This window comes from Xiphophorus couchianus, chromosome 22, assembly GCF_001444195.1.
Source record: "Xiphophorus couchianus chromosome 22, X_couchianus-1.0, whole genome shotgun sequence".
NCBI lineage: Eukaryota > Metazoa > Chordata > Actinopteri > Cyprinodontiformes > Poeciliidae > Xiphophorus > Xiphophorus couchianus.
The window spans coordinates 12,865,660-12,893,652 of NC_040249.1; the positions used below are offsets into that span (position 1 = coordinate 12,865,660).

Sequence of the window (27,993 nt, forward strand, 5' to 3'; positions counted from 1 at the left end):
AAAAAAAAAAAGAAAATGCATAGTTCCCAATTGTGAATTCTAGCATAATAATTATGACTGCAGACATAACCCTGCACAACTAAGTGTTCAAACCACAGAGAGTTAATCTCTGCCTTCAAACAGTCCGACTTGTTTTGTTCTGAGACTTTTCCAAACTTTGCTTTATGTCATCATTTAACATTTTCGCTTTCTTGCTTAACTGTCCTAAGTGAAAAACTTAGCTGTCACTACCAATTACTATGAAGTGAGCTGTAAAAGAAGGGGTTATTAAAAATACAGGCGGTAAAATGGAGTGCTTTGGACACACATACAGAGTACCAACAGGCAAAACAGCAGTTTACTATTTTTTCAGATTGAGGTAATTCAACTAAACCTTTGTTTAACTGAATGATATAAAATCATTGTGCCACAGAGGAGGCATTTAGTACACAAAAAGAATTAGTCATACCATCTCCAAGCCTAGGTTCATGCATGTGTCTCCTCCAGGAATAACATCGTTCAGAGCCCTCAAGCCTTCGGTTATGGCCTCCCTGAGGAGTAAAAGACAAACATCCAGATTAAAAACACCCTAAACAAACTGAGGGAGAGTTCTTATTAAAATAAACAGAACAGAGTAGTAGAGTCAACATGACACACAAAAGTTTTTGAATCAGGTAGAACCTCGAGTTTGGATGGATGGATGGATGGATGGATGGATGGATGGATGGATGGATGGATAAAACACTGAGTGTGTTACCTGTTCTCAGTCAGCTCCATGATGATTTTTCCTTGTGTGGAGAAGACGATGAAGGACATCCTCAGCATGGGGCTGCAGACACAAAGTTGTTCCACTTCAGCTTTCAGTAAAGACTTAAACAAACCATCCAACAATTTATATGCGCCGTCGTCCATTTTACCTGATAAACTTCTCTGCTAGGTGCTTTACAAAGGAGTAAATCTCATTCCAGTGATGCTTCACGCTGCCAGATCTGAAAATCAGCATTTTTCCCAGTTAAAAAATGAATAAATACTACAAATCCATGTATGCATAAGAGTGTTAATATTTTCTTTAGAAAACATGCAAATGCATCCCACATGCTTCAGAATAAAAGTCACCCCTGTCTCTGCCAAGATCAACCCTCTGATGATTTAGTAACATTCCTTCAGTTTGGACTGCAACCCCTCATCTGTGAGATGCTGGTTAGTCTGCTGCATGATGCCATAAACAGAACCGTCTCTTTAAAGCCCGTCTCACAGCGCTGCTAATGGGAGCTAATTGCTGCTGGGCCACAGGGTTGAGGTTAGACAGGGACAGATGCAGCAGTCTGCCTCTAAACAGGGACCACGTAGCAAGCAGCTGGCCTCTGTGTTATATGTGTTCAAGTGACGGGGTGTGTGTGTGTGTGTGTGTGTGTGTGTGTGTGTGTGTGTGTGTGTGTGTGTGTGTGTGTGTGTGACTGTGAGGGGGAACAGATGGTCCCACTATGCACGGCCAGCCCAACAACAGGTTGGGTGTCCGTCCGCTAGAGTAGAAAAGGCTTTGACATGAACAACAGAGGGAACCATAACTATCACTCAGCAGGGGGGAGATGTCTTAATGTGTGTTACAGGAAGTAACATCAAAGCTCTTTAGCAGCAAATCTGCATGAGTTTTAGAGGGTCATAAGCAAAATGAAACACAGAGCCTGTTGGGTTCAAGTGGGATTATTTGTATCCTCCATATAAACGTAGACTTCCCTCTCAATTACCATCTTCTGTGGATTTATCTGGAAAACAGCAGGAGGAGCTTCCTGCTAGATCCCTATCTTATTGAGAAACTTCGTGCACCAAAGCTCAACAAAAAACTCTGCTTTATTTCACCGTGTTTGTGAAAAGGATTGCATAAAGTTAAAACAGCCCAGCTGATGTTCATTTTAGCAAAATAAGACCTAAGCACATTGCTTGAGTTACATGCATGCAACAGTAACGTGCAGAAATGGCTAAAGCGAAAGAACTTCATGTTATTAATGTTCTATAATTTGCAAAGTCAGAACATTGTAAATGAATTTACTAAAGAAATGTTTTGTATATTGCTGCAGTTTATTGACTTATAAGTCAATACAAGAAAAACATAAAGACAATATTTTGAGATGGGAAAAAAACAACTTAAAAACATGTTAGCTGCTGATTAACTCGAACACAAGTTTGTAAAAATGCAACTGAAACCAGATTGTTATATACACTGTTTAAAAAGAATTTTTTTTCCTCACTGTGAGACTAAACATTTCCTGTCAGCCTTGATTACCCAAATAATTCTGCATTTCTTAAAATACAGAACAATGAGAGGGAGAAATCTTTTTAACTTATTTTTTTAAATTCAGAAGTGTACATGTCTTTTCTTGATATTTGGTTTCATTTCCATTAAACTACATGACTTGGGCCAAACATTTTGGGAATCCTTCCACAAGCTTCTCACAACAATTTGCTGGACTTTTGGCCTCTAAGCCAGGTTAGTTAAGCTGCCTCACTTGCACACGCCTTTTCTGCTTTCTGTGGGACTGAGACCAGGGCTTTGTAATGGCCACTCCTAAATAAAGACTCTGTTGTCCGTAAGACACCTTCTAACTAACTTGGCAGTGTGCATATGGTTATTATCCCTTTGGAAAACCCATTTGTAGTTTAACTTTCTGGCTGATGTTCTGAGATGTTGCTTCAATATTTCCCACATAATGTTTTTTCCTCAATTTGTGAAGTAACCGTTCCTTCCTGTAGCAAAGCAAACCCAAGACAAGTAGAAGTGCACTGATTGCAGTTTTCTGGCCGATTGCCAATTACCAATCTTTAAAAAGCCTGACCTGCCGATTCTGATTTTGGACAATAAAAGTTTTTTTTTTCTTCTTTTTTTTGTCTGAAATGTTGTAAATATAGACAGATAGTTGCTGCATTGGTAACGGTACTATGACTAGCATGCAGACATGACCTGGTGGGCTGGTCTACCAATCAAACTTCTCTCACATTAGAGCTGAAGAGGACAGTGGTTGATTTTTGGACCTTCGCAGAAGTAGATAAGATCAGAGGATATGATCAGTTTCACATGTAGGTATTGGCCGATCACCGATATTCCAAAATTAAGGATATTTGCACCGATAAATCGGCTGGCCAATAAATCGGTGCACCCCTAATTCTCAGGCTTTCAAGCTTCACTTTTTTCCTCTACCTAAACACTTAAACTTTAGTTTAATTACATTACAGGACATCTTTTCTAAAAATAAAAGTAGTTGTCCCAAAGTATGTTTTCTAACTACATATCTGACTTTTTAAGTTGCTATTGAAGTAATAGCCTTCATTTTTCTGAGTAGGCTTTCTGCCTATATCCATATGACACTCTTTTACCAGCTTCAACCAGCCTTCTTACAAGGTCTTTTACTTTGGCTTCAGGGTTGTTATGCATATTTCTCACCAAAACATGCTCATCCCTGGGACACAGAGCCGGTGTTCTTCCTGAGTGGTATGCCGGCTGGATATCCCTGCTATGTCTATACTCTCTTAATTATCTGAACATATGAATGTGGTGCATTCAGCCATCTGGAAATTGTAAAGGATGAACCAGACTGGTGGAGGTTCACAATTCCTCTTCTTAATATTTCTATTTATTTTTCAATAATGTCAGAGGAGAAAGCTGTGTTGTCTTAAAATATGTACATTCATAGGTTTGAATCCATTTAGCTCAAAGGTTGTGAATTACTCTATCCATACTTCTTGAAGTCATGACATTATCTCTGAACTTTACAAAATTATTGAACGGCAGCGTAATATTATGGTCTGAACAACTTTTGAATTTGAAGTAAATAAGAGTAAAATTGGGGTCTTTATTGAGAAGTGAACAAACAAACAGGAAATCAGAGAAAAGTGGAAGACGTGCAAAAAGTTGCCCAGATTGGCAACTAAAGCCAGGACAACTGTGACGAGGTACATGCTGTACCAACTGAGCCATCCAGCACCCAAAATAAAGTTCTTTAAAAGTGTGATCTCTCTCAATATTTTGCCATTTAGCAAAATGGCAAAAGTTTTCGAATAGGGCTGAAAGTACGGAAGAGGACCCAAAAAAAAAAAAAAAAAGAATTCTGACTTTAATCTCAGAATTCTGACTTTAATCTCAGAATTCTTTTTTTGTTTGTTTTTCGGTGGCCCTAATCCTCTTCCGTACTGAAAGTGACCTAAAAAAAGGAACATTGTTTTTTTGGCTTGTTAAATATCAGACAGTTAGGAAAATCTGATTATTTGAGTTTTAAACAATATGTGTAAATATTTGGTTTCAACTACATATGAAAATTTGATTTTACTTTTTTTTTCAATATTGTTGAATTCAATGTAAAAAATAATGTAATAATAATAAAAGACTGGGTTACTTCTACAATCAAAATTAAGAAAAACAAAGTTATCATAATTTTATTTTGGTAGCTGTATTTTTAGGTTCTGAAGACCAGACATGACAATGTTTCCCCCTTAAAAATAACATAAATCTGTTTAAGACCTCTACACAAAACACAGTTGAATTTGTGAAGACCCAGACTGAGAGGAAAAAAAACTGTAGCCTGGTTTTAAGTGAGGATCAGACATGGCTTTAAGAAGGTGGCACTCATGGTAATTTAGTTTTTCTGTTGCTTGCAGTTATGAGCTCATAACCCTGTCACACAGCCAAAGTCAAACATGAGGGACAGACAAACACCGATGAGGTGATGTCTAAAAACTAGATGCACATTCGCTGTTTTCAGTTTTGCTCTGCACTCTGCTACTGAAATATTAGATTGGGTCACTGGGTGGCATTTAAGATCCATAGAGCGTGGAAACGAGACAGTCCTATCTCGGAGGAAAGAGCAGCAGCTTCCTGAAGGCCTGATGAAGCTTACAGCTCTAGACAGTGTAACAAACCATAGGCTAGGCCATGCATGATGTGCCGCACTCCCGAGGCTTCTACTAAACCTTTTGAAGCAAAGGGTAAAGACTGAACAGTGGCAGGCAGATGTCGAGGTGGACATCTGAAAGATCGCCCAACATGTCTTAACCCGACCTAAATGTCACTCAGTTTGTCTACTTCACAGCTCATGGGGCTGTTCCATTGAGGACACTGGAAGAGGGGCATTTTTTTCAAGCTCATGTTTGCAAGCCTTGGATTACGTGCAGCGTCACCACAAACTCAATCTTTACTCCATTAAAGACTTGCTGTACTTTTCATCTTCTAATCAGATTGAGCAAACAATTCGACTGTGGTGTTGGGTGTTGTTTAAATTTTTTTTCTCTGCTAAGACAGCATGTTTTGAAACGCCATAATATAAGTCCATTTGGCGCATGATGTGCATAAGCAGCAATTTTTCTTGGTGCACTCACCAAAAAAAAAAAGGCTTTTGTAGCATTTTTAAAAATCAAACTAAAACATTCTAAGCAGCCCTGGTGACCCCACAAGTCATGAACATGTTGGATAATGGATGGATAAATAATCTAATCTATTTGCCTTTTTACAAATTCAAACGCGATAGTGAAAGTAATCAAAATAGCAACATGAATAGAGTGAATAGAGGGCTACAAAAAGCAAAGTTTGATGTTCCTATGTGAAAAATTTATTATGGTCTCAGCAGAGATTGCAGCATTTTCTTGTTGGCCTATTTGGCAACAAACTCTTAAAGTCTCACCATGACCAAGACCCTTTTTTACAAGCCACATCGCCATGTTTCTACCAACAATCAATTCAGATATTGATGATAAAGCTGAGCTTGTTAGGATATATAGCATGCTATCTCATGTTAGACAAAAATTTGGAAGAAATGTTGGAAACAATAACAACTGCAGTGTTGATTTTGAGGGGACTTTTTTCAGCGTGTGGCTTTGTCTTGGCCTTGTTGCAAAAGCATTTTTGCTGTGCTACGGTAAAGTTACTCATAATGGTGTGTGAGGTTAAAAAAAACAACAAGATAATATTGTTCTTGGAGAATCACTACCCGTGCTCAGAATATATCTCCCTCCCCTTCCTTTTTTATTTCTGGCAATATTATCACCAGTTATTAGCCTGGTCTGTTATTTCAACATTTTTTTTGTTTATGTTTTCTTTTGATGATAGAAACTCTTGAAAATATGCATGTAAAAGTGAATTTACATTTGTGTATTCAGTGTCTGGATTTCTTTTTAAGGAATGAAGTGCAATGTCATACACTATGTGTCTGAAATAACAAAATTGGTCTTTTATACTAATGAATATGTTCTGCTCTGTTCCTGATTTGCAGTGTTCACTAAACAAGATGACAAACAAAGTGAAGTAACTTAAAAAACAAGATGCAATTGAATTTAAATAAAACTAAAACACTTATATTCTGAAATAAAAGAAAAATAAATAAATAGAGGGCAGACTTAGCTGGAAATCACAACACTACATAAATTCACTCTAAGGTAAGGAGAAGCATTGAAGTGAAAAAGAATGCCAACCAAACAAATCTATAAATACATAGATTATTTGTACATCACTCCATGTTCTCTGCTGGAGTGATGCTAACTGGTTTCACCTGATTTCAGCTGCTGTGTAGAAGTGTGGACGAGAAACTGGAATGTAACTAGCACTGGCAATTTCTTCCTCAAAAGAACAAAAAACAAACATAAAATGTTTCAAACAAACCACTTTAAAACTACAAAAGCATAGAAATGAACTTTTAAGGGGTGTTTGAAACTTCAAAACTTTTCATGTGCTCACTGAAAGAAAAACAGCTCTTTGTGTGTGGAGTCGTGAACATGGGCATGTTGGCTAGACATAAATTGATGCTCAAGACCTGAATTTAAATACAGTTCAGATAAAAATCTCAACATATGTATGAGGCTGAATACATATGGTTAACACAGTTCAGAGTCCTTCTCAGATTTTTAAGTCTTTTGCAGGTTTTAGAAAGTTTTCTTCCAGGATTTCCCCGTATTTAACTCATCTGCATCATCCCGTCAACTCCCATGTTAAAGAAAAGCTCACAGCACAATGTTGCCACCACTGTGTTTCATCATATCTACATCTGCATAGTCCAGACACAAGCCACACCGCACTTGTAGATGGATAAAAGAGATGAAATGACCAGCTTTTCTAAAGAACTTATAATCTAATGTTAACTTAAAACCTGTTTTAATACAAGGTGATCTTTTGGTAATACATTCTCAGACATTGTTAGCTATCTTATCAATTAACAATATTGTTCTGAACATTTGTGGTGCATTTTTAAATATACTCTCTAACATTAGGCTAATCTGCATAAGTCTAAATATGTATTTTATTGATATTGTTCTGTCAAATAGTGGATCTTTCTTACAATTTTTCACAGTGAATCCTTATTGGTTAGTGGTTAAAACTTTATTGTTGAAATTTCTCTGCAGAGAAATTATGACAAAGGCCCTGTATGATGCTTAAGGAAGCCAATGATACGAATGATTTTGCTGCAATCTACAATTTTGCCTCTAGATGGCACTGTAATAAATACTGTTCATTTAAATCGTATCTTTAGGTATATTTTACATTCCCTTTGTTTTAAATGTTACCATTTTACAATTAAAGATTTCAGCCAGAGTTTGCAAAATAATAATAATAATTGCTTTGTTATCCAAAACACAATAACTTATATCCATTAACTTGGAGGATTAAAGAAAGAGTGATTATTTAAATCAGGGCATAAGTGAAAAGGACCCGTTGAGGAGCTCACCGGGCCATGCAGGCAGGCAGCACCGCTGCGGGCAGCTGCTGCAGCTGTGTCCGCAGGCGTCATCAGCCTGAAACCCTATCCTGCTCGCCCTGCCCACATCCGTGGGTAACACAGCCTTTTTTGACTCACCACTTTCAGCCAGACAAAAAGAAAAATACGCTCCGAAAGCCAGAATATTCCCTCTACTTGAAAAATCACTACAGCCTGCATAGTGGAACATATCTTAAACAAAGAAACGTGGTTTTAGGTGTGTTCCTAAGCAAATTCTTCCAGTAGACTTTTAGGAGGAGGATAGTTTTGTGACACATAAGCACTTTTATCCTAACACTGACTTTGTAGAATAACAAACACTACGATGCAGATGTTTATTTTATAAGTCACCCATAGCGCCGCATTGAGTAGCTTTCTTCTCTAAAGTACCGTTAGGCCACAACAGGACAATTGATGCGCTCCACGTTTCTAAGCTCGGTTGCATGCCAATGAGCAGCGAGCAGAAAGTAACAATGCCATAAATAATATCAGGGGACTCACTTGTCCAGAACAAAGTAGAGGTCAAACGCGCCCTGACAGGACATGGTCTCCTCCTCCTCCTGTTGCTCTCCCGGCGGCTCCCCTTCCACCGGGACACAGAGGAGGAAAAATCCAAGCGAAGCAAAGGCGAGGAGCAACAAGCGAGCCTGTGTCCACGCCATCTTTCCAGGTTAGCACTTTACTTCTCCAACACTGCAGCCACTCAGGATCTTCACATTTCTCTTTACTCGTCTGTTTTCAAACAGACTGTTGGTTTTTTGTTTGTGTGTGTCTTCAAGGAGGAGTCAGCCCTGGAGGAGTGTTGCTCTGCTCAAGCCGGGCTCTTCAAGACTTCTCTTTCGGCTGACGGGGAAAAGAAAAAAAAAAAGAAGCATGAAAGCGGGGCAGGATGAAGGAGATGCGAGAGGAGAACCGAGAGGAGGAGAGGAGCGACACCCGAGGAGAGATGCAAAACTTCACTTTTTCCATTTATTTCCAAAGAAAAGGAAATCCTCTCTGTTCAAATTCGGAGGCAGATTGCCACAGTTTGTGGATTACGCATAACGCACAAACATAACAAAAATACATTTGCACGACATCTAAAGGTTTTAGCCTTGATTTTTGTATTTTCGTGTAGGCTAATTAAAAAAATAAACAAAAAATGTATACACATTCACAACTGAGTTTGTAGCACTGTTGCCTTGCAGCAAGAAGGTCCTGGGTTCGATTCCCGACCCGGGAATCTAACTGCACGGAGTTTGCATGTTCTCCCTCTGCATGGTGGGTTCTCTCCGGGTACTCCGACTTCCCCCCACAGTCCAAAAACATGACTGTCAGATAAATTGGTCTCTCCAAATATTCCCAATGTAAGAGTGTGTGGCACCCCTGCCGACCCCACTATAGTTTGATATAAAGCAGTTGTATGAGCGGTGAGTGTTTCCCCAACCATTCATTATCACGCTTTTTAAAACAGACTCGTTATAATATCCGTTATAATATAAATAATTAAATATTATATAATATATAATATAATATAAATCTTATTTCATTTGGGCTCCAATTCCACTTTATTTATTACATAAATATCATTAAGAGCCAATCTAATGCAGATTTATATCTGCATTAAATCAATCAGAAAAGACTGTCAACTAATTTTATAATAATGTGATGTTGCATTCTCCAAGAGGTTTGAGACAGCTAGAAACATACTGTACATCATGACTGTTACAATATAAAACTGTTGATGTTTCAGTCAGCACTCACTTAAGGCCTAATTAAATGTAAAACTGGATAATTTTAAGCTCCTTTAATTTTTCTTATGAAGATGTTTGAGGCCAAAAAGAAAGGACCCTGCTGGTCATCTCGAAGTTTGTTTTTGCGTTGGTTTGGCTCAATTAGACCACACAAAGCTGAGCTGGAGAAAAAAAAATTCAATCATTCACATTTTGCAGTTTACCAGTAAATTTAGGACACAATTTATTTTCATGGCCGCTAGGGGAATCCATAGGAGACTGGTTAGTTTTCAAACATTTGTGATTGTCCCAAAAATAAAGAAAATTATTTTAGCATGACAAGCTATAGCAAACAGAGCAAGTCCAATGTGACACAAAGTTAAATATATATCTCACAATAAAGGGAAAGGTTGTCACGTTGTAATCACCTCATGAGAACAACTGTGCCTTTACACTCAATGTTGTCAACTTTAGTCACAAACTATCTCAGATAACAGAAGTTTAATTGAAATTGGTTATATTAAACATTTATAGTAAGCTGTTATTTCCAAATAATAAATATACAAGTTAATATCCCCCAAACCAACAAAAATAAATAAATATATTATTAATTATTCCTCCAAGCCCTTTAAATTTATTAAAGTCATTTGATAGTTGGAGAATTTCCAAGGAATCCTTTCCTTGTTGTTTTTTTTTCCTCGTTATAAAAAAAAAAGTTGGCTCAGAAACCAGCAGGATATTTAGGCCACCCCAAAATTGAAAGCTCTGATGCAGAATAATCATTAAATGCTCATTAAACAAAAACATTTAGTTATGAATAATGCATTGGCCCGTTGGCAAGCCCAGATCCTTAAAGGCGCACACAATGGCAGCCAACTTCATTGCATTTTCTTTGGCCACATTCTGCCCCATGGAGTAAGCCAAACTTACTGTTTTTATTGAAACGCGACTAAAAGGAGTGGTTCTGTTGTGCAATAGAATGATTATTTTTCGAGTAGAGTTAAAAAGTCAGAATAACTGGGTTGATTTATTTTACGCACTGAGAAATAACACAAAGTAAAGATTGTAGCACATAAGCACAAGGCTTAAATGAACACGATGAAATTGGGATTTGCGTTATTACACTGCATTCCAGATTAATGCCCAAATCCTGTTTTCATATGGAAAATACTGTAAATACCGTATTATCACTTTAGATGCTGCAGCAAAAGGCGTGCATGAGCGCGTGTGACCGTGAGCGCGCACGTGTTATAATGAGTGCGCCGCGCTTCACGCTTCAATTTGCTCTGGGAGTGGAAGAGGAGATAGGCAGCAAGTGAGGAAGAGCTCTCAGTCGGAGAAGGAACTCGTCCAAGGAAGCTTCGATTCTGAGGTCCGCTGCACCTGCCGGAACCAACAGCATCCTCCATGTTCGCCGGGTGAGTCCGTCAGCAGCATCCTTCATCCACGTCTCCTCTGCTGCCTACTCAGGAACACCACGGACCAGTCACAACGAAACCTGTGCATAAAGAACGCTTTTTTTTTTTTTTAAAGAGTGGCACCAAATTCTTCGTATGGGTTACAATATCGTATGTTCATATGTTTGTGTAAACTAATAGATCGGCATTTTGCATATATATGTTTGAGTGATCGTATGAAATGTTCAGAAAACGCTTTTTAAAAGCCGCTGAACTTCTCTTGCGCACAGAGGAGCCAGTTGGACTCCACGGCAGATGCGGAGACAAAAGGAGTAACCGAGTGAAAAACCGAAACAAAGAACGATAGAAATTATTTCACTCCAACACCAGCTGTGTCTGCCTCCCTCTGGGATTTTATTTATTCATAAATATTTCGAAAGGATCTTTTTTTATCATTTGTTATCTGAAACCCAGGTCGCTTCACGTTACAGATTGAAAATATTTGTTTTCTATAGCAAATTACTTGATAGACAGCTTTATGCATGCCATTTAGATATTATTTGATTGTAAAAAAAAAAAAAAAAAAAATCGGTATCTGATTCTGATGATTCTTCTCCAGCTTAGTGATGGATCACGCTCTCCAGACTCGGTCTGTCTGGTCCAGTGACACTAAATTCCTGCAGCATCCAACGGATCTGAACACCAGTGTGGTGGTGACGCGATGCATCCCTGCAGGAACGTGCTTTGGTCCGTGCGTCCTTCAAAACACTTTCTACGAAACCATCGCCTTTATTGCCCAGAAATGCAGCGACAAGACCGCGAAGTCCTACATGTTCAGGGTGAGTCAAGGGTCAGGCAGCGTGGACATGTGGACTTTAAACGACTTTATGACAGTATGGCTTCTTTGTGAACTTTAAAATAAAATTTAAATAGTGGCATTAAAAACAGCAGCAACAACAAAACAGACAACAATAAATAAAGACGCCTTTTTGATGTGTCCTGCCAACAGGTTGACCCAGAGGCCATGCACAATTCAGCTCTTGTGCTCTCCTGGCTGCGGTTGGTGCAGGCTGCGCGTAACGCAGAGGAGCAGAACGCCGAGGCATTTCTGAAAGCGGGTCAGGTGTATGTACGCACTACGCGGGACATTCAGTCTGAGGAGGAGATGCTGGTGTGGTACGACCAGGAGCTGTCTGACCTGCTGGGGTTCACAGACATGATCAAAGGGCTGGACGGAGGTGAGACGCAGCTTTTTGTGGGTACCGATGTATAGACTGCTTGGATGGATTGGATTAATTAAAGGGATTTAAACAATGGTTCAGACTGTTATTCAACAGAATTTTGAGAACTTCCTTTAAAACATAATGGTGATGACAGTGGACAACTGTGTAAAAGCTATTTGCTGGTATGTGTAGATATTGCAGCTGCACATTATATTCAGAAAAAAAAAAAACAGATACAACTTACATTTTAACAAAAGATGTCTTATGGACTTTATACACAAGATCAATGTGTTAAATTGAGGTGAGATGGATCAATTTTATAAACACGAGTTCAAGCTGCATGAAGATTTTTTCTTGGTTGCTTGGGGAAATTTTATTAAATGGTGGGATTTCATCATAAGGACTGCGCTGTCCAGCCAGACTGAAATTGAACATGTTTGTGAACTTCAGTTCTTCACACACAGTGGACAGCGATTCAAAGATCTTCATCTTGTATGTGTGTAGGTGATGTACATGCAAATAGGCCAGCTACTGTATTAAATAATCATCTCTCCATTAAAGTGGAGAGATGATATAAAAAAAAACAACCTTTTTGTTATTTAAAAAAAACAGTTTCTACAGTTGCTTTTGCTGTTAGGCTAAAACTAGCATTTTTATTAAAATATTTATTATTTTAATAAATAATTTATCTATGCATAAAAATAGATGCACATACACTTATTTTGTACTTTATTTTAGTTCCTCTAAAGTTAATGTCTTTATGCTGTGAGTGAGCGAGACTGAAGTCAAGTTCCTTGTTTCTGCACACAATCATGGAAAGGCTAAAATGCAGCAGGCTACATGAGTTTATCGGTGACTATATTTGCTTTGTATTTAGAGCTACAAACAATATTTGTGTTACTTTTATAGAAATATTTTTGTTAGAACACAAAGTTCACAAAGGCTTTGAGGAGCCTAATGGAAAGAGCCGAAGGACTGAAGAATAAACAGGAATGCCCAAAGCAAGAGGTTAGGGATGAGGATACATTTATAACTCCATTAGCTTAACAGCAATATTTGAGCATATTTCAGTCAACGCACAATATAATGTTTGGTTTATCATATTAAAAATCTAAAGTGAAAACCACCTGAGTTAGATAAGTACTAAGAAAATTCTTTATTTCCAATGTTGATTGAAGACGAATAAGTAAGTAAATAAATCAATAAATAAATAAATCCCAAGAGATGTTATAGTCTACATGTATTTTTTTCTCTTTTCTAGAATACAAATGCGGGAGATGCAACCAGATCTTCAAAAATCAGAATCCATTCGTGGCTCATTGCAGATTTCTGTGCACCCAATCGAAGAGTGACACCTGGTACCGTGAGGTCCATGAGCTCAAGCACGTGGAAACCAAGAGGCATCACCGAGTGACCGATTTCCACAACATCGCCAGAGATTTAGAGAGAAAAATATCTGGAGGAAGCGACGAGGCGGAGACTCCCTCCAGAAAAAGAAAGGGCGAAGATGCTCCGGTCCCCAAGTGGCGAAAAACGGTTCTGTTAGAGAAAACAAATATTTCAAACGATGAAAATGTCACCCAAATGGGTAAGAGCTGCGACCAGGCTGCGGATGACTCCTCCTCCTCTCCTGACAAACTCAAAGCTGACAGGGTTAAAGCAGTTCGTGCGCCACGAGGAAGCGCTGATTCAGCTGAAGTTGGGGAAGTCAGTGCTGCTTTTACGCACCATAAAGTGCTTGACACACGTTTGGGGACAGGGGAAGGATCTGGTGTGCTTTCGAGCGGCAACAGCGCGTTTTCTCTGGTTCTGTCGAGCAGCCAGGGCGAGCAGAAAAGCGCGTTTTGTAAACCTTATAAAAGGACATCTGCTGTGAACCAGCAGATCCAACTGAGCAGCGCTCCAACAGCCCCCCCTAGCCGTGTGGATGAGATCACTGATGCTTTCACCAACAGGACTATTCTGGGATACAACAATCTGATGGCATCCAGCATCGTGGGCGGTGACATGCAGACTTTAGCCTCCCCGATTCCATTAGGCAACGCTTTCCATTACGCGCCGGAGCACTGGTCCAGAAGTCTCCACACCACATCCGCCCTCACGGTCCTCCCGCCCACGTTCACCTCCTCGTTCGGTGTGTCGGTGCAGAACTGGTGCGCCAAATGTAACTTGTCCTTCCGCATGACCTCCGATCTGGTGTTTCACATGCGATCTCACCACAAAAAGGAGTTCGCGGCGGAGTCTCAGGTGAGACGTAGGAAGGAGGAGAAACTCACCTGCCCGATTTGCCACGAATACTTCAGAGAGAGACACCACCTGTCGAGACACATGACTTCTCATAACTAAAAAAAAAAAGAAAGAAAAAAAAGATTAATTTAAACTTGAAGACTTTGATGTGTATAATGAATGTATGTATTTAAAGACGTGTCCGTTACAGTTTGTCCACCAGATGGCAGCAGAGGGGCGCGTCTGTCTTGGTGCCCTGTACGTTAAGCAGTTTAACAGATTATTTTGTGCCTTATGTGACTCAGGAGGTTGAAAAGATCTCCGGAAAAGCTGACGATTGTTGAAAATGTCTCTGTGCAGTTTCTCCTTATATTTATCAGCTGTTATTTCTTGGAGTTGTACATGAGGTGTGGCTTGAGTTTGCTTTTAGAAATCAAATGTTATCAAAAAGTTTTTGTCACAAAAGAGCATTAGTAATTCTATAGTTGAACGAGCAGCCAGTGAATCAAACCTTTATGCAATTCTTTCTGTTTGTTGAAACCTTTTGTAACAAGTACCAACTCACTGAAGGTTTGCATATTATCCACAAGAACAAATAAAGGTCAAAGTGGAAAGAACAAGAAGAAAGTTTGGCCAGGAGATTTCATACTTCATAAGAACTCAAGTGCAGAACTCCTGAGAAGTCTTTAGCATACATCATTTCCACTTCAATTTTCGGACCAGTCACACAATAGTTGGTAGAGAGGATACAAAAAAATGAAAGAAAAACAATGGTTCTCAGAAAAATAGAACACATGAGATCAACTGGGGTAGAAGCGATTTTTAAATGTTTTTTTATGAACCACAAAATGTATTGCGAGTAGTCCAGCTTTCTGTCATTGGAACTCTCAACAATGAATCTGAACTGCAAAAAGTAATTGCTGAGGGAGTTGGGAGATCACAAATTTCCATATAAAAGAGATTTTAATGAAAAAATGTTGGAAGGAGAGAGTTTGGTAAATAAGAAGCGCTGATTTCATTTTCATTCAGGATTTGTCAATGGCCCAGGCAGTAAATGAAATGGTTACTACTGATTGATTCAGAAAGCTGAAATAAATTAAATCCATTAGATAATATGTATATGGAGTACTGTTCAGTGGACCCAAAAATGGAAGTAGGTGAAGGCCCCTTAAATCATCATGTTTTCTTAACAGTTTTTATCAGCTGTAGAGCATAATAATCAAGATCAAGTACAATAAGCATTTGAAATAAACCATTTTGTGTGCATATTAAATGTTAGCTTCACTTTCTGAATCGAGGTAACATTTAATACACCTTTTTACAGAATTTGTAATACAAAATGATTTAATTGTGGGGTTTTTTAAGTTGAGGTTTCCAAATTTTAATCTGGATGAACAAACAGAATAGTTATTTCAAAATCCAAATTATAAACAGAAAATCCAATATGTTTGTCTTTAATGAAAAGCCTAATTGTGGCAAAAAAAGATTTGTTCTTTTCATATATTTATCTAATTAACTTGAGTTATACAGTTCTAGACTATCCCTTTTAGTGAACATGTTGCTCATGTTTGAAACTATGAAATGCTGAGTATCAACATTAGCTTCTATTGCCAATAGTTAACTTGTCAGCGAACAAGTTCCACTGGTTTTCAACCTGGAACTGATAAACAAGTCTAGATAACAGGAATAGAACTAAATTTGATTTGATCGATAAGCCAATAAACATGGCTACCTCTCCTGGATTCCTTTAAATCTGTATTGTTAGTAATTGTGCTGTTCATAACAGGAAGAGAAGCCCAAATCAAATTCTACGTAAGTGCATGAAGACTTAAGCAGAGTTAACAGGTAAATTATACATTTTATTATACATCTATGGAAGCTCCACTCCTGTGAATTTGTGATTGAAATTCTGACTACCAATCAGCTTGTTGCCTATTTAGACTCAACTCTAGAATAACCTCTCCTATGAATGTGAAACCTTTATGAAAAAGGCCCAAATATGGGCCCTAATGGGGACATACAATTGGATCAAAAGAAAAAAAAATCAATCTGAAACAGATTTGAAACAAAACCAAAACATCTAATGCAACTGAAAATAAAGATTAAAAATTGAAAGAAAATGTTTTGAAATGGAAGAAAAAGTGAAACTGAAGAAAAATTTTCAATAACACTTTCAGATTCTTCAGAGTCAGATTAATTATGAGAAGAAAATGTTTTTATTTTCAGATATAATTAAAGCTGTAAATCAAAGCTTGTTTTATTTGAAAATTTGAGATGGGTAAAAGTAATTATGGTCAATCATTAAAAGTTAGAAACAATCCTTTTCATCTTTTGAAACTGGGGCTGAATTCTAGAACATGCAGTGAAAAGAAACTTTTGCTATTGTGGGTTTTATTGTGGGTTTTGAAGCAGCTGAATTCCTCCTTGGATGAGGAAAATGTTTAGAAGAAAAATTAACCAGTTCACATTTTTATACCATTTCTACACATAGGATGAGATTTCTTAACATTACAACTACAGACTCACATGATTAGACAGATTAATCAAGAGAAACAGTAGTTTTTGTACTAATGAACAGAGGTATTGCTCTGAGCTCAATAACCAGACCATTTTACAGAAAATGGTACAGAAAATTCTCAGTTGTCCAATAATTACTTCAATGCTCCCCTATAATTTAACCATAATGCTGTAGAAAGGTAAATATTATTCTTGGTTTCCCACTTGCCTTGTTTCACTTTGGTTTCTAAACATTTTGGCAAATTTGCACGAGTCTGCTGTGATTTTCTTGGCTACAACACAGAGCTTTCCTGTGAGAGTGACTGTAGATGACATGCGGTGTGCATAGACTGTAAAGGGGATCAGTCAGGAAATAAGTAAAAGAAAAGGAAAAAAAGTAGACATTTTGCTGTAGTGAGGGCTGACACACTTTGAAGCTCTGACATAAAGCAAACATGATTTATAATAACCCTAATTGCAGCCGTCATTGCAGTTTTAATGGTGGTCGTACTATAGTTCATTCATAAAATGCTTAGTTTATTGCTGAATATTTCGCGGTTCTTAAAAAGGAAGCAACATTTTCTCACCCTCATCAGTTTTGGTTTCTTACTGCAATACGTATTCACAGTGATGTCTTTATTTTACTGTTTTGTCATTAGATGCAATAACACAAAGATGCCCTTTAACGTGGTTTTCTATGTTTGCTTGATAATCCATGGAATGAAGTGGCTAATAGGCATTCTTTCAAATTTGAAAACAACTAACACTTCACTCTTGTACATGCAGTATCAATTAACCCATAAAATTAACCCTCAATAAAAATATTTTCTTAAATAAATTATTTTAGGAAGAAGTGGACAAAAGAAGAAGAAAAAAGCTAACTAAGTAAATAAATATAAAAATGGTAAAAAAAAAACAACCCTCAGCTACGGAACAGATATATTTCCAAATTAAAGGCTAAACTAAGTAAATAGGCCTATTATTATTTACAGAAATTACAGTTACAAATTACAAATTTAGTATCAGTCTGTGCCATATTAGAGTAAATATAGCAATATGAATTGGTTAACATAATAATTTACCAAAAATAATATAATACCTTTTGACATAAAATGGTACTAGCTTAATTTTATTAGCACTTCTCAGCAGAAGTGCTAATAAATCAGAACAAGTATACCAAACATGGTATATTCGCCATGTATAGAAGAACATGGCAAATATACTATTAATTTAATATTGGACAGCAATAATTAATTACAATACGGTCTTTGATATCCTTCCTCTCTGAAACATGTAGCTGTCTTTGGGACAGTTTTCTTTCCAGGTGTTTTACACATAAAACATTTTGTCATTATGAACAGATGTATCACACTGATGCCGAATTTCTGAGTAGTAATTGGATAGTTAATAAAAATTGGGACTCTTTTCCTGTTGCTTTTATCTTATGTGAATAAAAAGGATAAGCAGATCATCTCGACACAAGATAAGCTGTCTGCAAGCATCTGCAGGAAGAAAAAAACACACTTGGAAATGCTCTCTGGATGAGCAGAAAAAGGGGAAGTGCTCTATGTTTTGAAGTTCAAGTGGCTGACGTCCTGATGGGTGAAGGCTTGCTTCCTCCATGAACCATTTATCCGTAGCAGCCCACATCCGTCACATTATTCGCTGGACAGCTGATGCCTGAGCCTTTGGTGTGGGGCAACAATGGGTTCAAAGGGCTTGCTTCTGAGTGGAACCTTCCTGCTTTTGTACACCAATGATGCTAAAACCATGGTGTCCTTTAAGGTTTGTTTTGATACAAAACTCCACACTCTGAAATTTCCGAGAAAAACTAGTACTGTGTAAAACAATAATATTACTGCAAGGCCAATGGATTAAATTATTTTTATTCTAATTCTTATAAGGCAAAATTTTCATAATTTAAGCAATACACAAGTAAAAAAAAAAAAACACAGTATAATCTGAAAAGTAGCATTACATAATCTAGTTATTGTTAGAGTCATATTAAATCAGATTTCACATCCAAAATACCAAACGTACAAAAAGAAAACAACTTACAAAACACATGTTTTTATTCTAACATTCTTGAAGTGTTAGAGGGGAGTTGCTGGGTGTGAAGTGCTCTCTACAATTTGTTTCTTTATACAACATAAACAACATATTTTCTGCAAACAAAAGTACACATGTGAGGGCATAAAGTATGCACAAAATTGGAAATATTTTGTAATCTTGTTTTCTGAATGAGCTGCCAAAAAATAATGTCATTTTGCAGTCAAAGATTTCACCTTCAACAGTATTCTTACTCCTTTTTACATCTCATCATATTAGATACACAAACTTGGATGTATTTGGATAAGATTTTAAGTGACAGACCAACATAAAGTAGTTAAAAATGTGTGAGCGTGTATGTGGAAATGATGGAACATGTTTAAAATGGTGAAACATCACCCTATGGGAATGGTTTTATTCAGCAGGAAGAGGGAACTTGCCAAGAGTTGATGGGAAGATGATTGCATCTAAAGATGAGGGAGTTCTGTAAGAAAACCCTTAGAGACTGCAACAAACTTGTGATAAGGGCTGAGGAATCACCTTCCAGGACACCAACATTAGACATTCAACCAGAACCAAAATTGGATGGTTTAGATTAAAGAATAGAAATGTATTAGAGTGACTTAGTCAAAGCCCAGGGATAAATGTTAAATTTGAAATTGCTTTTCAAAGATGCCATCCTTCCAGTCTGCTGTGTTTGATGGATTATTATGCAAACACAGATCTAGGTTTCTAGAAGTTGGAAGAAACCTGAAAGTGGTTATCTGACTCTGACTTGGGGGTTCTGAATACAAATGAACACCACACTTTACATAATTTTATTTGTAAAGGAGAAAATAAATAGCACCTGTCCTTGTATTTCCACTTCACAAATGAGAGTTTTGTATTGTTCTGTCACATAAAATCCCAGGGAAAAGTTTTGAAGCCTGTGGTTGTATTGGGAACCAATTTTAAAAGGTTCAACAGGTATGAATACTTTTGCAGTGCATTGTAAAACAAAACCACAAACTCAACATGAGCTGTGTTTAAAAACATTCTGCTATTAAAAAGGAAAACATCTCTTAAATGCTCTTCTCAACAGAATGCATTCAGCAACCTATGGGTCTTCTTGGAGATACAAAACACTGTCTGTGCTTCTCCTGTCAGTGCAGAGGTCAGTCAAATTCAATGGAAGTGATTCCTTTATAGCTCCCTTATTCCTGAAGAAATATAGGGTGTCATTTTTTTCCAGCATCAGGAAACCTGTTATCCGATGCACAGTTCTGCCACCTTTACACCTGTTGTTTTTCCCTTTTTTGCGTTCTCCCCTCACCACTGTTCTATCGGCAGGAGCAGGATTGGACGGACATATTGGGGTAAACCTTGAGTACCAGGTTTCTGGATTCTTCCCGGAAGAGCACAGCCAGGGGACTCATGCTTTCTGGGACACAGCAGGGTTCAGGAATCCCAGGGATGATCCCAACAGCTCGGACTATGCTCTGAATGGTGGCGTGGTTGGATGGCCTGGCAGCCTGACAAAGTTTAAGGAAAGAAGAAACATCAAATTGTGACCAGGATACAAGGCAAAGTAGAAAGAAACAAGAGAAGATGTTGGATGTGTGTACTCCTACCTGAGGCATTGGAAAACCACATGCACCAGCACAGTAATAGGCATCAAATGACTCGGGGGCTATAACCCATTCATTCCAGCCAATATCAGCAAAATCCACTCTTAGGTTCCTCCTGGAACAGCGTCTGTTATGGCCCCACTGACGTCTCCTGGCTTTCCGCATTGTTTGTTCATCAAAACTCAGAACAGATGACTGAGTGTTAACCCTGCCCTTGTGTTTTCCCTGATTGCTCCGCTCATTCTTCTGTCTGTCACCAAGAGAAAGTGTTGGACTATCTCTGAAGGTAGTTGAATCGTCCATTTTAATTTGTGCTATTCTCTCTTCTCCTTTGAGGGTCTGATGTTCAGCTTTGTCTCGCTCTTCTCTGGTCCTGTCTTGACTCTTCCCCATCTTTTCTTTCCTCTCTGCTTTAAACTTCGGTTTGAGTGCAAGGTGCCGGTTGATCTCCCACAGGTCCTCTTTTCTGTATTCACTGGGTCTGTAGTTGACGTCGGGCAACTCGTTGTTCTGAATGGTGTCAGGAAGGGGATTTGTTTGTCTTCTTATTCGTCCCTTCAGTCTTGGTGAGGAGTTAGACCTGTGCAGGACTTCTGCTCCTTCACTTATTGGGTCATATCTCTGAAGGCTAGCAGCAACACTGTTTGGCTCTGCTAAGGCTTGGTCATTGGCATACAGTAACAGGTAGGGCATGCTGACAGCAGAGAAAACATCCCCTTGTTTTTTATGGGGCTGTTGTCCAAATTCCAGTTCCAGCGACAGCAAAAACTGACTCCTATCTTGAGCTTCCTTTATTATCTTGGTCACATCTTTCATCTGCCAAACCCCTTTCCTGTGGGGGTAAAAGGTCACGTTACCTATAGATGACTCCACCGGCTCAGATCTAACCTCCGACCCAGAAGAGAGGGAGCGAAACAGCAAGCTGATGGACGGAGAAGATTGTGTGAATGCGGAGTGGCATGATGGGCTCTTGAAGCGTTTGCAGAACCAGGGTCTTGTAAGTGTGTGCTTATCTAGCAGGAAGTGGAATGTTGCAGAGAGGATGGCCTCTGATTCCTGAAGGGTTGTTAGGTTAAGTCTGTACACAATCCTGTGGTCAGCAGAGTCTGAAGAGACATTAAATCATAATCAGCACACAGTCATTGGAGAATCAAATAAGATTTATGAATAAAATTACATTATTAAGTATATATATGCAAATATTTATATGTTCTATAAGTAACAAACTAATTTTTAAATGTACAATTTATTTTTAAGTTGATCAGAATTCCTTGGAACTTTTATTCAGTTCCTGCTGACTTGCTGCTTCTTTAGGCAAAAGGCTTTCTTTTGTTTTCATGACAAACTTAAAGTAAACACAAATCAGCTTGAAGTGTGTCTACTTTACTGGGGATCAGTAAGCTGTAAATTACACTGTGGACAGTGCAGAAAAGAGCCACAACATTTTACCTGAAGGTGAGAGCATAGTGACTGCTGTGTGTCTGTGTGAGTCTTTTTGTGGTTCAGCTGTTATCCATGTAGAGGAAGTCTTAATGGGGACCAGCTATTGATAATGTTAACCCTTCCCTGGCTTTAAATAGTAAATGTCCTGTACTTCCATAGCACTTCATACTACATCCATGCACACGTTTACATGATGATGATGGCAAACTACTGGATAGTAGCCACAGCTGCTGTAGGTCACATTTACAGAGACGATGCTGCAATGCACTGACAACACCAGGCCTCTGACCACCACCAGCTGGCAAGGCAGGTGGAGTGTGTTGCCCAAGTGTCTTGCAGAACAAACTCCTACCACCATCGCCACCATCATCTCAAACTTAATTGTCATGCCTTTTGCATCACTGGATCATAAGGTCAAATAACCACGAAATGGCTCAAAGGGGCAAAATCGGCCTTCTTCCACATCCATCCAAGACCCCAGATCTAAATCCTTTAGACCTCACCTGAGTGTTGAGCTAAAGAACAAGACTTTGTATGATCTAGACCAGGGGTGGGCAATCCTGGTCCTCGAGGGCCGGTCTCCTGCAACTTTTAGATGTATCTCTACTTCAACACACCTGAGTCAAATAATGAGGTCATTAGCAGGACTCTGGAGAACTTGACTGCACTTAGGAGGTGATTCAACTATTGGATTCAAGTGTGTTGGACCAGGGAGACAGTCAAGAGTTGCAGGACACCGGCCCTCGAGGACCAGGATTGCCCACCCCTGATCTAGACAGACTGCACAGATGAAAGGTCAAAGATCCTTCTGTATGTGTTCTAATCTCCTAATACAGTAGAAGTTATTTTTGCTAGGGGTGGAAAAAATATACCAGTGTCCATATATTTTTGGAAGTTTTGTTTCTGAAGCCCTAAAGTGGAACTTACTTTTGCAGTAAGAAATTAACCAGGACCAACTAAATGGACCTTACCAGAGGGGCCACTTTTCATTGGCTGATGCCCATTCTACATGGTCACGTGCGTGGCCGTCTCACAAACACACTTAGCTTCCCGTTAGCTAAATACAGCATAATGGCAGAACTGATACAACTTCTACACCTTGAAGCCTGTCTGCTACACAGTCTTACGTTAGCTAAACAGATCAATATGCAATGTGTACTGTATCTGACATACACTAAAGATTTTATTTTAGCAGAAAAGGCTTTGTACTAAACTGTTACTCATGTTAGCCACTAGCACCAAGTACAGCTAGTCAGTCAACCATCGCTGTGTACAGGGAAGCGCTGATTAATAATCGAGAAATAAATATCAAACCTGGAAACTTGATATTGTAACAGACTGAATGTTATGTTTTTAACGTAATTTTTGCTCGTCTTGGCGGTTGACATGGTAACAGGTGTGCTTAAACTACAAAGAAAGAGAGTAAAAAGGTAGGAGTGGTTTTGAGTTGATCACATGTTCGGGTTATTTTACCTTTGTTTACCTTTGCTGTGGCGCATTACAGCTGCTGTAGTTTCTAAACGTTGGACTAATTACCTCGTTCGTTTGTCAGTATACATTCACAGCAAACATCAAATAGAACAAATATATTTCATTCACAACAAACATCAAATAGAACAAATATATTTCATAAAATTTTAACAAACAAATGGCTTCTACCGTGGTAATTATGTGAAATTAAAGTAGATTAGATGACTCGATTAGAAACGGTGCACTAATCGAGTCATGTTTACATAGAAACAACTCGCTGTGAGGCTTTGTTTGTGAGACTTGCAGTCACGTGGGTCGGTTGTGGGCGGAGCTTGGTAAGGTCCATATGCTTTGGTTGTTTTTTTTGGTTTTTTTGGTTTTATGAGCAAAATGTGACAGTTGTGACAAAACAGAAAAATGGAGTAGGTTAAGGCAACGAGAAGCTGAATTGCGTTTGAACTCGGTTTTTTGAATTTTTTTAGATTAAAGGCAAAACGTTTAGAAAAAGAAAAAGTTCTGAGCCAAAGGCACTTATGTGTGGTTAAGTTTCTCCCCCAAATAGGAAAAAGGCATTTCCTTACATTGTTACATGACTGAACCCTGAAACTGTTGAGCAGCTCATTGGTAGGATGTGAGAAGGTGTGCCCTTAAGAGGAAACAGACTCTGGGTGAGCAGCAGGCTGCATATTCATGATCAACATTAACTTCAACAGCAGAGTTATTGTTCATTGTGTAAGACTTCAGCGGAAGTGTGGACTGACTGAAAAGATATATTTTACCCTGAATTCAGCCTGCATATGGAAGTGCTTATCCTCAGTTTCAGTTGAAGCTTTCTTTTAAGCTTGCTACAGCCTGCTCAGTCACTGAGATACAATCCACTTTTTCAGCAGTCCTCAAACCGTTGTGAAAAATCTCTTACATGTCTCCTTGGATTACATCAAGCCTCTGCAGTAAAAATACACACATGTTATGATATGCTATCTGAGAGCTCTGCAGTGTACAAATGAAGAGTTGCATTAATAAAAGCAGCTTTAGATAGAGAGGAAAGAATGTGCATTGAGCCTCCTGTTTCCGGGACGTGGTGTCACTTGTTCCCCTCAGGACCAACTAACTTAAACACAGAAGCCACGACAATGACCCTCCTCTGCACACATATCTGCCTACCCCTGAGTTTTTAAAGTTTTTTTTTACTGTATTGTATTTTACTGCACATGGCTCAAACGCATTCTTGTGAGTCTGTCTAGGGTAATTCATCGGACCCTGCATGCGAGTGGCGCCATTGCTTCCAGAGCCCCAATGAACTATTTAAATGCATTCTCAGACTGATCCAAAACAATCCTAGATATTTGGAGTGCAGAACCGGCCTTAGATTGTTTGGGGCCCAACGTAAAAAGTTTTATTTGACCCCGTAAAACTATTTAGAACAATTTACTGAGTAAACACTGTAAATAAACGTGGAGGCAAATTTATTTATCTAAGTTATTCCTTTGGTACATCAGTCTTGTAGCAATTCTAATTTATTTACTCTAAAATTGTATATTATATTACATCACAAATGTAACTGAAATACCATTGAATGCAAACAATTAATCCCAAAAAAGTGCTTTAACTTTTGGTAGGTTTTGGTAGGTTAATATTTTTCTAGTGTCATACTTTCTTATTCTGAATGTGTAATTTGTTTGACCAACTAGACAGAACTTTACGGTTCATGTTGGCAACACAATATAGATTTAAGTGACCAAAAGACTAAAGCTCACAAAAGATGGTGGGTCCATAGTGGTAATAGAAAACAATTGAGATGAATGCAAAATTAGTAAAATCATTTAAATATCTGCAGGTTATAAGACAATTTCTTGTTTCACTAACAAGAAATTGCTAGAAATAATGCATTGTCTATTGTCTAGTTTGCAATTACAGTGTCAATAAAATAAGACTCCTTCACAGACACAATAAGCTGCTGAACTGTTTTGCAACATTAATTTACGACTATTAATGCATTCTTTAATGCACTAATTTTTAAGAATTATTATAAAATAATCAAATATTTAAAAGCTTATTTTTAGGTTGTACCATTTGTGGTCCACCACTCACCTTGAGTTCACTTTTGTTTTGAGAACTGCTGCACTTCCAGGCTACAGCATCACCTCAGTACATGACGTCTTGCTGTGAGCATGAGTTTCAGAACCAGTACTTGCTACACAAGTCCCGGTGCAAGTTCAGAGACAAAATAAGTAATTATATTTTTGATGTGTTTGCTTGATTTCACATATGTTTCGACTTATTTATTCAGTAGTATTTGGAATGAAAAAAATATTGCTACTGTGCAAGTATTGCTATTTGATGCCTCTAATTCAAGACAGTTTTATTGGATTCCACCACTACTATTAACATAACCCTTTACTCCACGTGATCTCTTATTTAGTCTTTCAATTTCTTTTGTAAACATAATTTGAAGCTTGGTTCATGTGTGACTTGGGCCGGCTGGGTGTCTGCATTTTGAATAGCAGTTAATGGAAATAACTGGAGGAACTTTTCATCCTGCAAATTTGCATTGGGAAAATGCAATTCCCAATGCATTTTAAAACACTTATTTTTGCTGCACAGCGACTCCTAAATTGCTTCATTTGAGCGCCCATGCGTCATGCAGGTGAGCTTGTTTACACACCTTGGATGGCTCTGAAACTCCTGATAGTGTTTCCTTCTTTCAGGCGCTTCTCTCTGTTATATTTCTCGTACAACCTATGCATATGCCGGGAGAGCATATCCTCATCAAAGTCACTTGAGAGCTGGAGGAAGCCGGTGTCTCCGGTAAACGATGCAGAGGCCAGGACGCAGATCAGCGTCAGTAGAGACAGGTGCGAGGAAGTCATAATAAGGACTGCCGATTATGGGCCGAGAACGATCCAGCAAAAACTCCAAAAAATATGACAAAGAGAAAACGTGCAGAGAAATGTCCAAACGAATCATTAAAAACAATCCACGCTGTAAAAGCGCGACTTTCCCCTTTGCGCTCCGTGCGCACTCTCTCTGCTCTCTGTCGGACTGTGTGGGACCTGGATGCTGAATGGGTTGGTCCGGGCAACAGTTGGGGCTGGTACTTTCACACTTGTGTGATCGCCAGCGGCTTCAAGGGGGGTTATAGTACTGGAGCGGTAAGAGGCGATGACGCACAATCCTGTCAGCCAACGGGGTCCATGCAGAGTCAAGAGCCAGAAGTGAAGGTCATGAGGCTGACCCCCTTCTCTCCCTACCCGAGATGTTAAAGAAGACGATGTTATATTTCCTTGCATGCGGTTTTGGATCACTTTTTGAAAACAAAATTTGAACCCATTTGGTCAACTGAAATGCTTTTTTTCCCTCCTTGCGGGCAAAGTAATTCTACCTCATAATTTCCAGCTCACCACATTATTTCCAGTAACTGCTTTTGACATGGCCTCAGTCACACATAATTAGCATAGAAACACCTACAATAATAGTCCGACCAACAACCCAGGGGCTATTGTTAGAGCAGGGCTCCGCATTGTGTACAGTGTTTAACGTGTGCGTGTTGGCGCTGAATTTGTTCATTTCAAGTAGCACACTGGTTTCAAACTTGTAACACTTTGGTCTGTGCTGCATGTATTTTTGTATGTTTGTGCTCACTGTGTGTTTAATCTGGTGTCTGGAGTTCTGTACCAACAATGCTTGTTTTGTGGTGGTGGTCTCCAGCAGAGAGGCTGTAACTAGCTGGGGCCTCTCAGGTCATTTTGCAGCACACTGTGTGAATCACACACACACACACATACACGCACAGAGAACTACTCAATACCTTTGTGGCCCCCAAGGGCCGCGCAGAATACTCCTTTTCACTATGTTCCACGCCAGCGGCAGCTCTTAAATCTGGATCTCTCTTAGGGCATCCATGTGTGTTTGTGTGTCCATGCATGCTTTAGTGACAGTAGAGTAGCTCACTGAAGTGGCATGCTTTATGGTTTTGTCATACCGCACAAACACATTGGTTTTCCTTTTCCCATATGGTGTTGACTTATACTGTGATGAAAAACAAACCATGATTAACTGCTGTGGTCATTTTACTGAATACATGCAATTCTTCCCTCCCCACCCCATTTCATCTATGAAGAGAAAAATCTAGTAAGATGATTGACCCCTCCTATGCAGATTAGGACTTGTGGCTATACAATATTAAAAAACATGCTGCTGTTTCTCTTGAATTAACTATATATAAAAACTGAAAAATAGTTGTGCAACAACGAGCTGACGCTTTGTGATTACAAGTCGTAAAACACGGTACCTGTCTTGTTGCTCTCTTCTGGTGAAGAAAACGGAAAGTAAACAAAGGGGTTCAGAAAGGATTCAGAAAAAAGTGCATTCTTACAGCAGATGCAACATGTGTGAGCACAGGAAGTAAAGTTCAAATGTGAAGAAAAGAGCATAAAGTTGCCAAATCATATAACTGTAAATACGCACAAAGCACTCATTAGCTTTCATTAGCTTACTTTGAAAAAGTGTTCAGACTTCTTGCAGATTTCATACTTTGCCACATTTCAACCAGTAATTTTACAGTATTTTCTTAGAATTTGATGTCATAGACCAACAAAAAGTGGTGCATAATTTTGAAATGGATAGAAAATGAGAAATGGTTTTACATCTTAAAATCT

The 27,993-nt window shown here is 38.7% G+C and overlaps 3 protein-coding genes and 1 long non-coding RNA gene across 4 annotated transcripts in view; 2 read left to right on the forward strand and 2 right to left on the reverse strand.

Annotated features, from left to right (window-relative positions):
- antxr1d (ANTXR cell adhesion molecule 1d) overlaps nucleotides 1-8,374 on the reverse strand; it is a 29,755-nt gene extending 21,381 nt beyond the window's left edge. The window contains exons 1-4 of the mRNA XM_028007432.1: nucleotides 8,214-8,374; nucleotides 897-968; nucleotides 737-808; nucleotides 449-530 (exon numbers count right to left, since the gene is read on the reverse strand). Of these exons, the coding sequence (XP_027863233.1) occupies nucleotides 449-530; nucleotides 737-808; nucleotides 897-968; nucleotides 8,214-8,374 (387 nt within the window). The remainder of the gene's footprint in view (nucleotides 1-448; nucleotides 531-736; nucleotides 809-896; nucleotides 969-8,213) is intronic.
- On the forward strand, nucleotides 8,235-8,790 carry LOC114138270 (uncharacterized). The gene is made up of 2 exons (XR_003594179.1): nucleotides 8,235-8,382; nucleotides 8,492-8,790. It is a non-coding gene; the product is annotated as an uncharacterized LOC114138270 (long non-coding RNA).
- Nucleotides 8,791-10,709: 1,919 nt separating this feature from the next.
- znf488 (zinc finger protein 488) lies at nucleotides 10,710-15,385 on the forward strand. The gene is made up of 4 exons (XM_028006125.1): nucleotides 10,710-10,842; nucleotides 11,441-11,660; nucleotides 11,831-12,059; nucleotides 13,306-15,385. Exons 1-4 carry the CDS (start codon nucleotides 10,832-10,834, stop codon nucleotides 14,388-14,390), a joined length of 1,545 nt encoding a protein of 514 aa, XP_027861926.1. The 5' UTR covers nucleotides 10,710-10,831; the 3' UTR covers nucleotides 14,391-15,385.
- Nucleotides 15,386-18,820: 3,435 nt separating this feature from the next.
- Nucleotides 18,821-26,525, reverse strand: gdf10a (growth differentiation factor 10a). Its single transcript, XM_028007897.1, has 3 exons — nucleotides 26,001-26,525; nucleotides 20,426-21,528; nucleotides 18,821-20,326 (listed from the first exon to the last, which is right to left on the reverse strand). Exons 1-3 carry the CDS (start codon nucleotides 26,203-26,205, stop codon nucleotides 20,135-20,137), a joined length of 1,500 nt encoding a protein of 499 aa, XP_027863698.1. The 5' UTR covers nucleotides 26,206-26,525; the 3' UTR covers nucleotides 18,821-20,134.
- Between the last annotated feature and the right edge of the window lie 1,468 nt (nucleotides 26,526-27,993).

What these genes read in the sequence shown, in the direction of transcription:
- znf488 (XM_028006125.1), top strand. An exon ending in CGAAGTCCTACATGTTCAGG is followed by an intron (nt 11,661 to 11,830) that starts GTGAGTCAAGGG and finishes TCCTGCCAACAG; the next exon opens with GTTGACCCAGAGGCCATGCA. An exon ending in GATCAAAGGGCTGGACGGAG is followed by an intron (nt 12,060 to 13,305) that starts GTGAGACGCAGC and finishes TCTCTTTTCTAG; the next exon opens with AATACAAATGCGGGAGATGC.
- gdf10a (XM_028007897.1), bottom strand. Translation starts at nt 26,205, where the DNA reads ATGACTTCCTCGCACCTGTCTCTACTGACGCTGATCTGCGTCCTGGCC. An exon ending in GAGTTTCAGAGCCATCCAAG is followed by an intron (nt 21,529 to 26,000) that starts GTGTGTAAACAA and finishes ATGTCTCTTCAG; the next exon opens with ACTCTGCTGACCACAGGATT. An exon ending in GTGGTTTTCCAATGCCTCAG is followed by an intron (nt 20,327 to 20,425) that starts GTAGGAGTACAC and finishes AAACTTTGTCAG; the next exon opens with GCTGCCAGGCCATCCAACCA.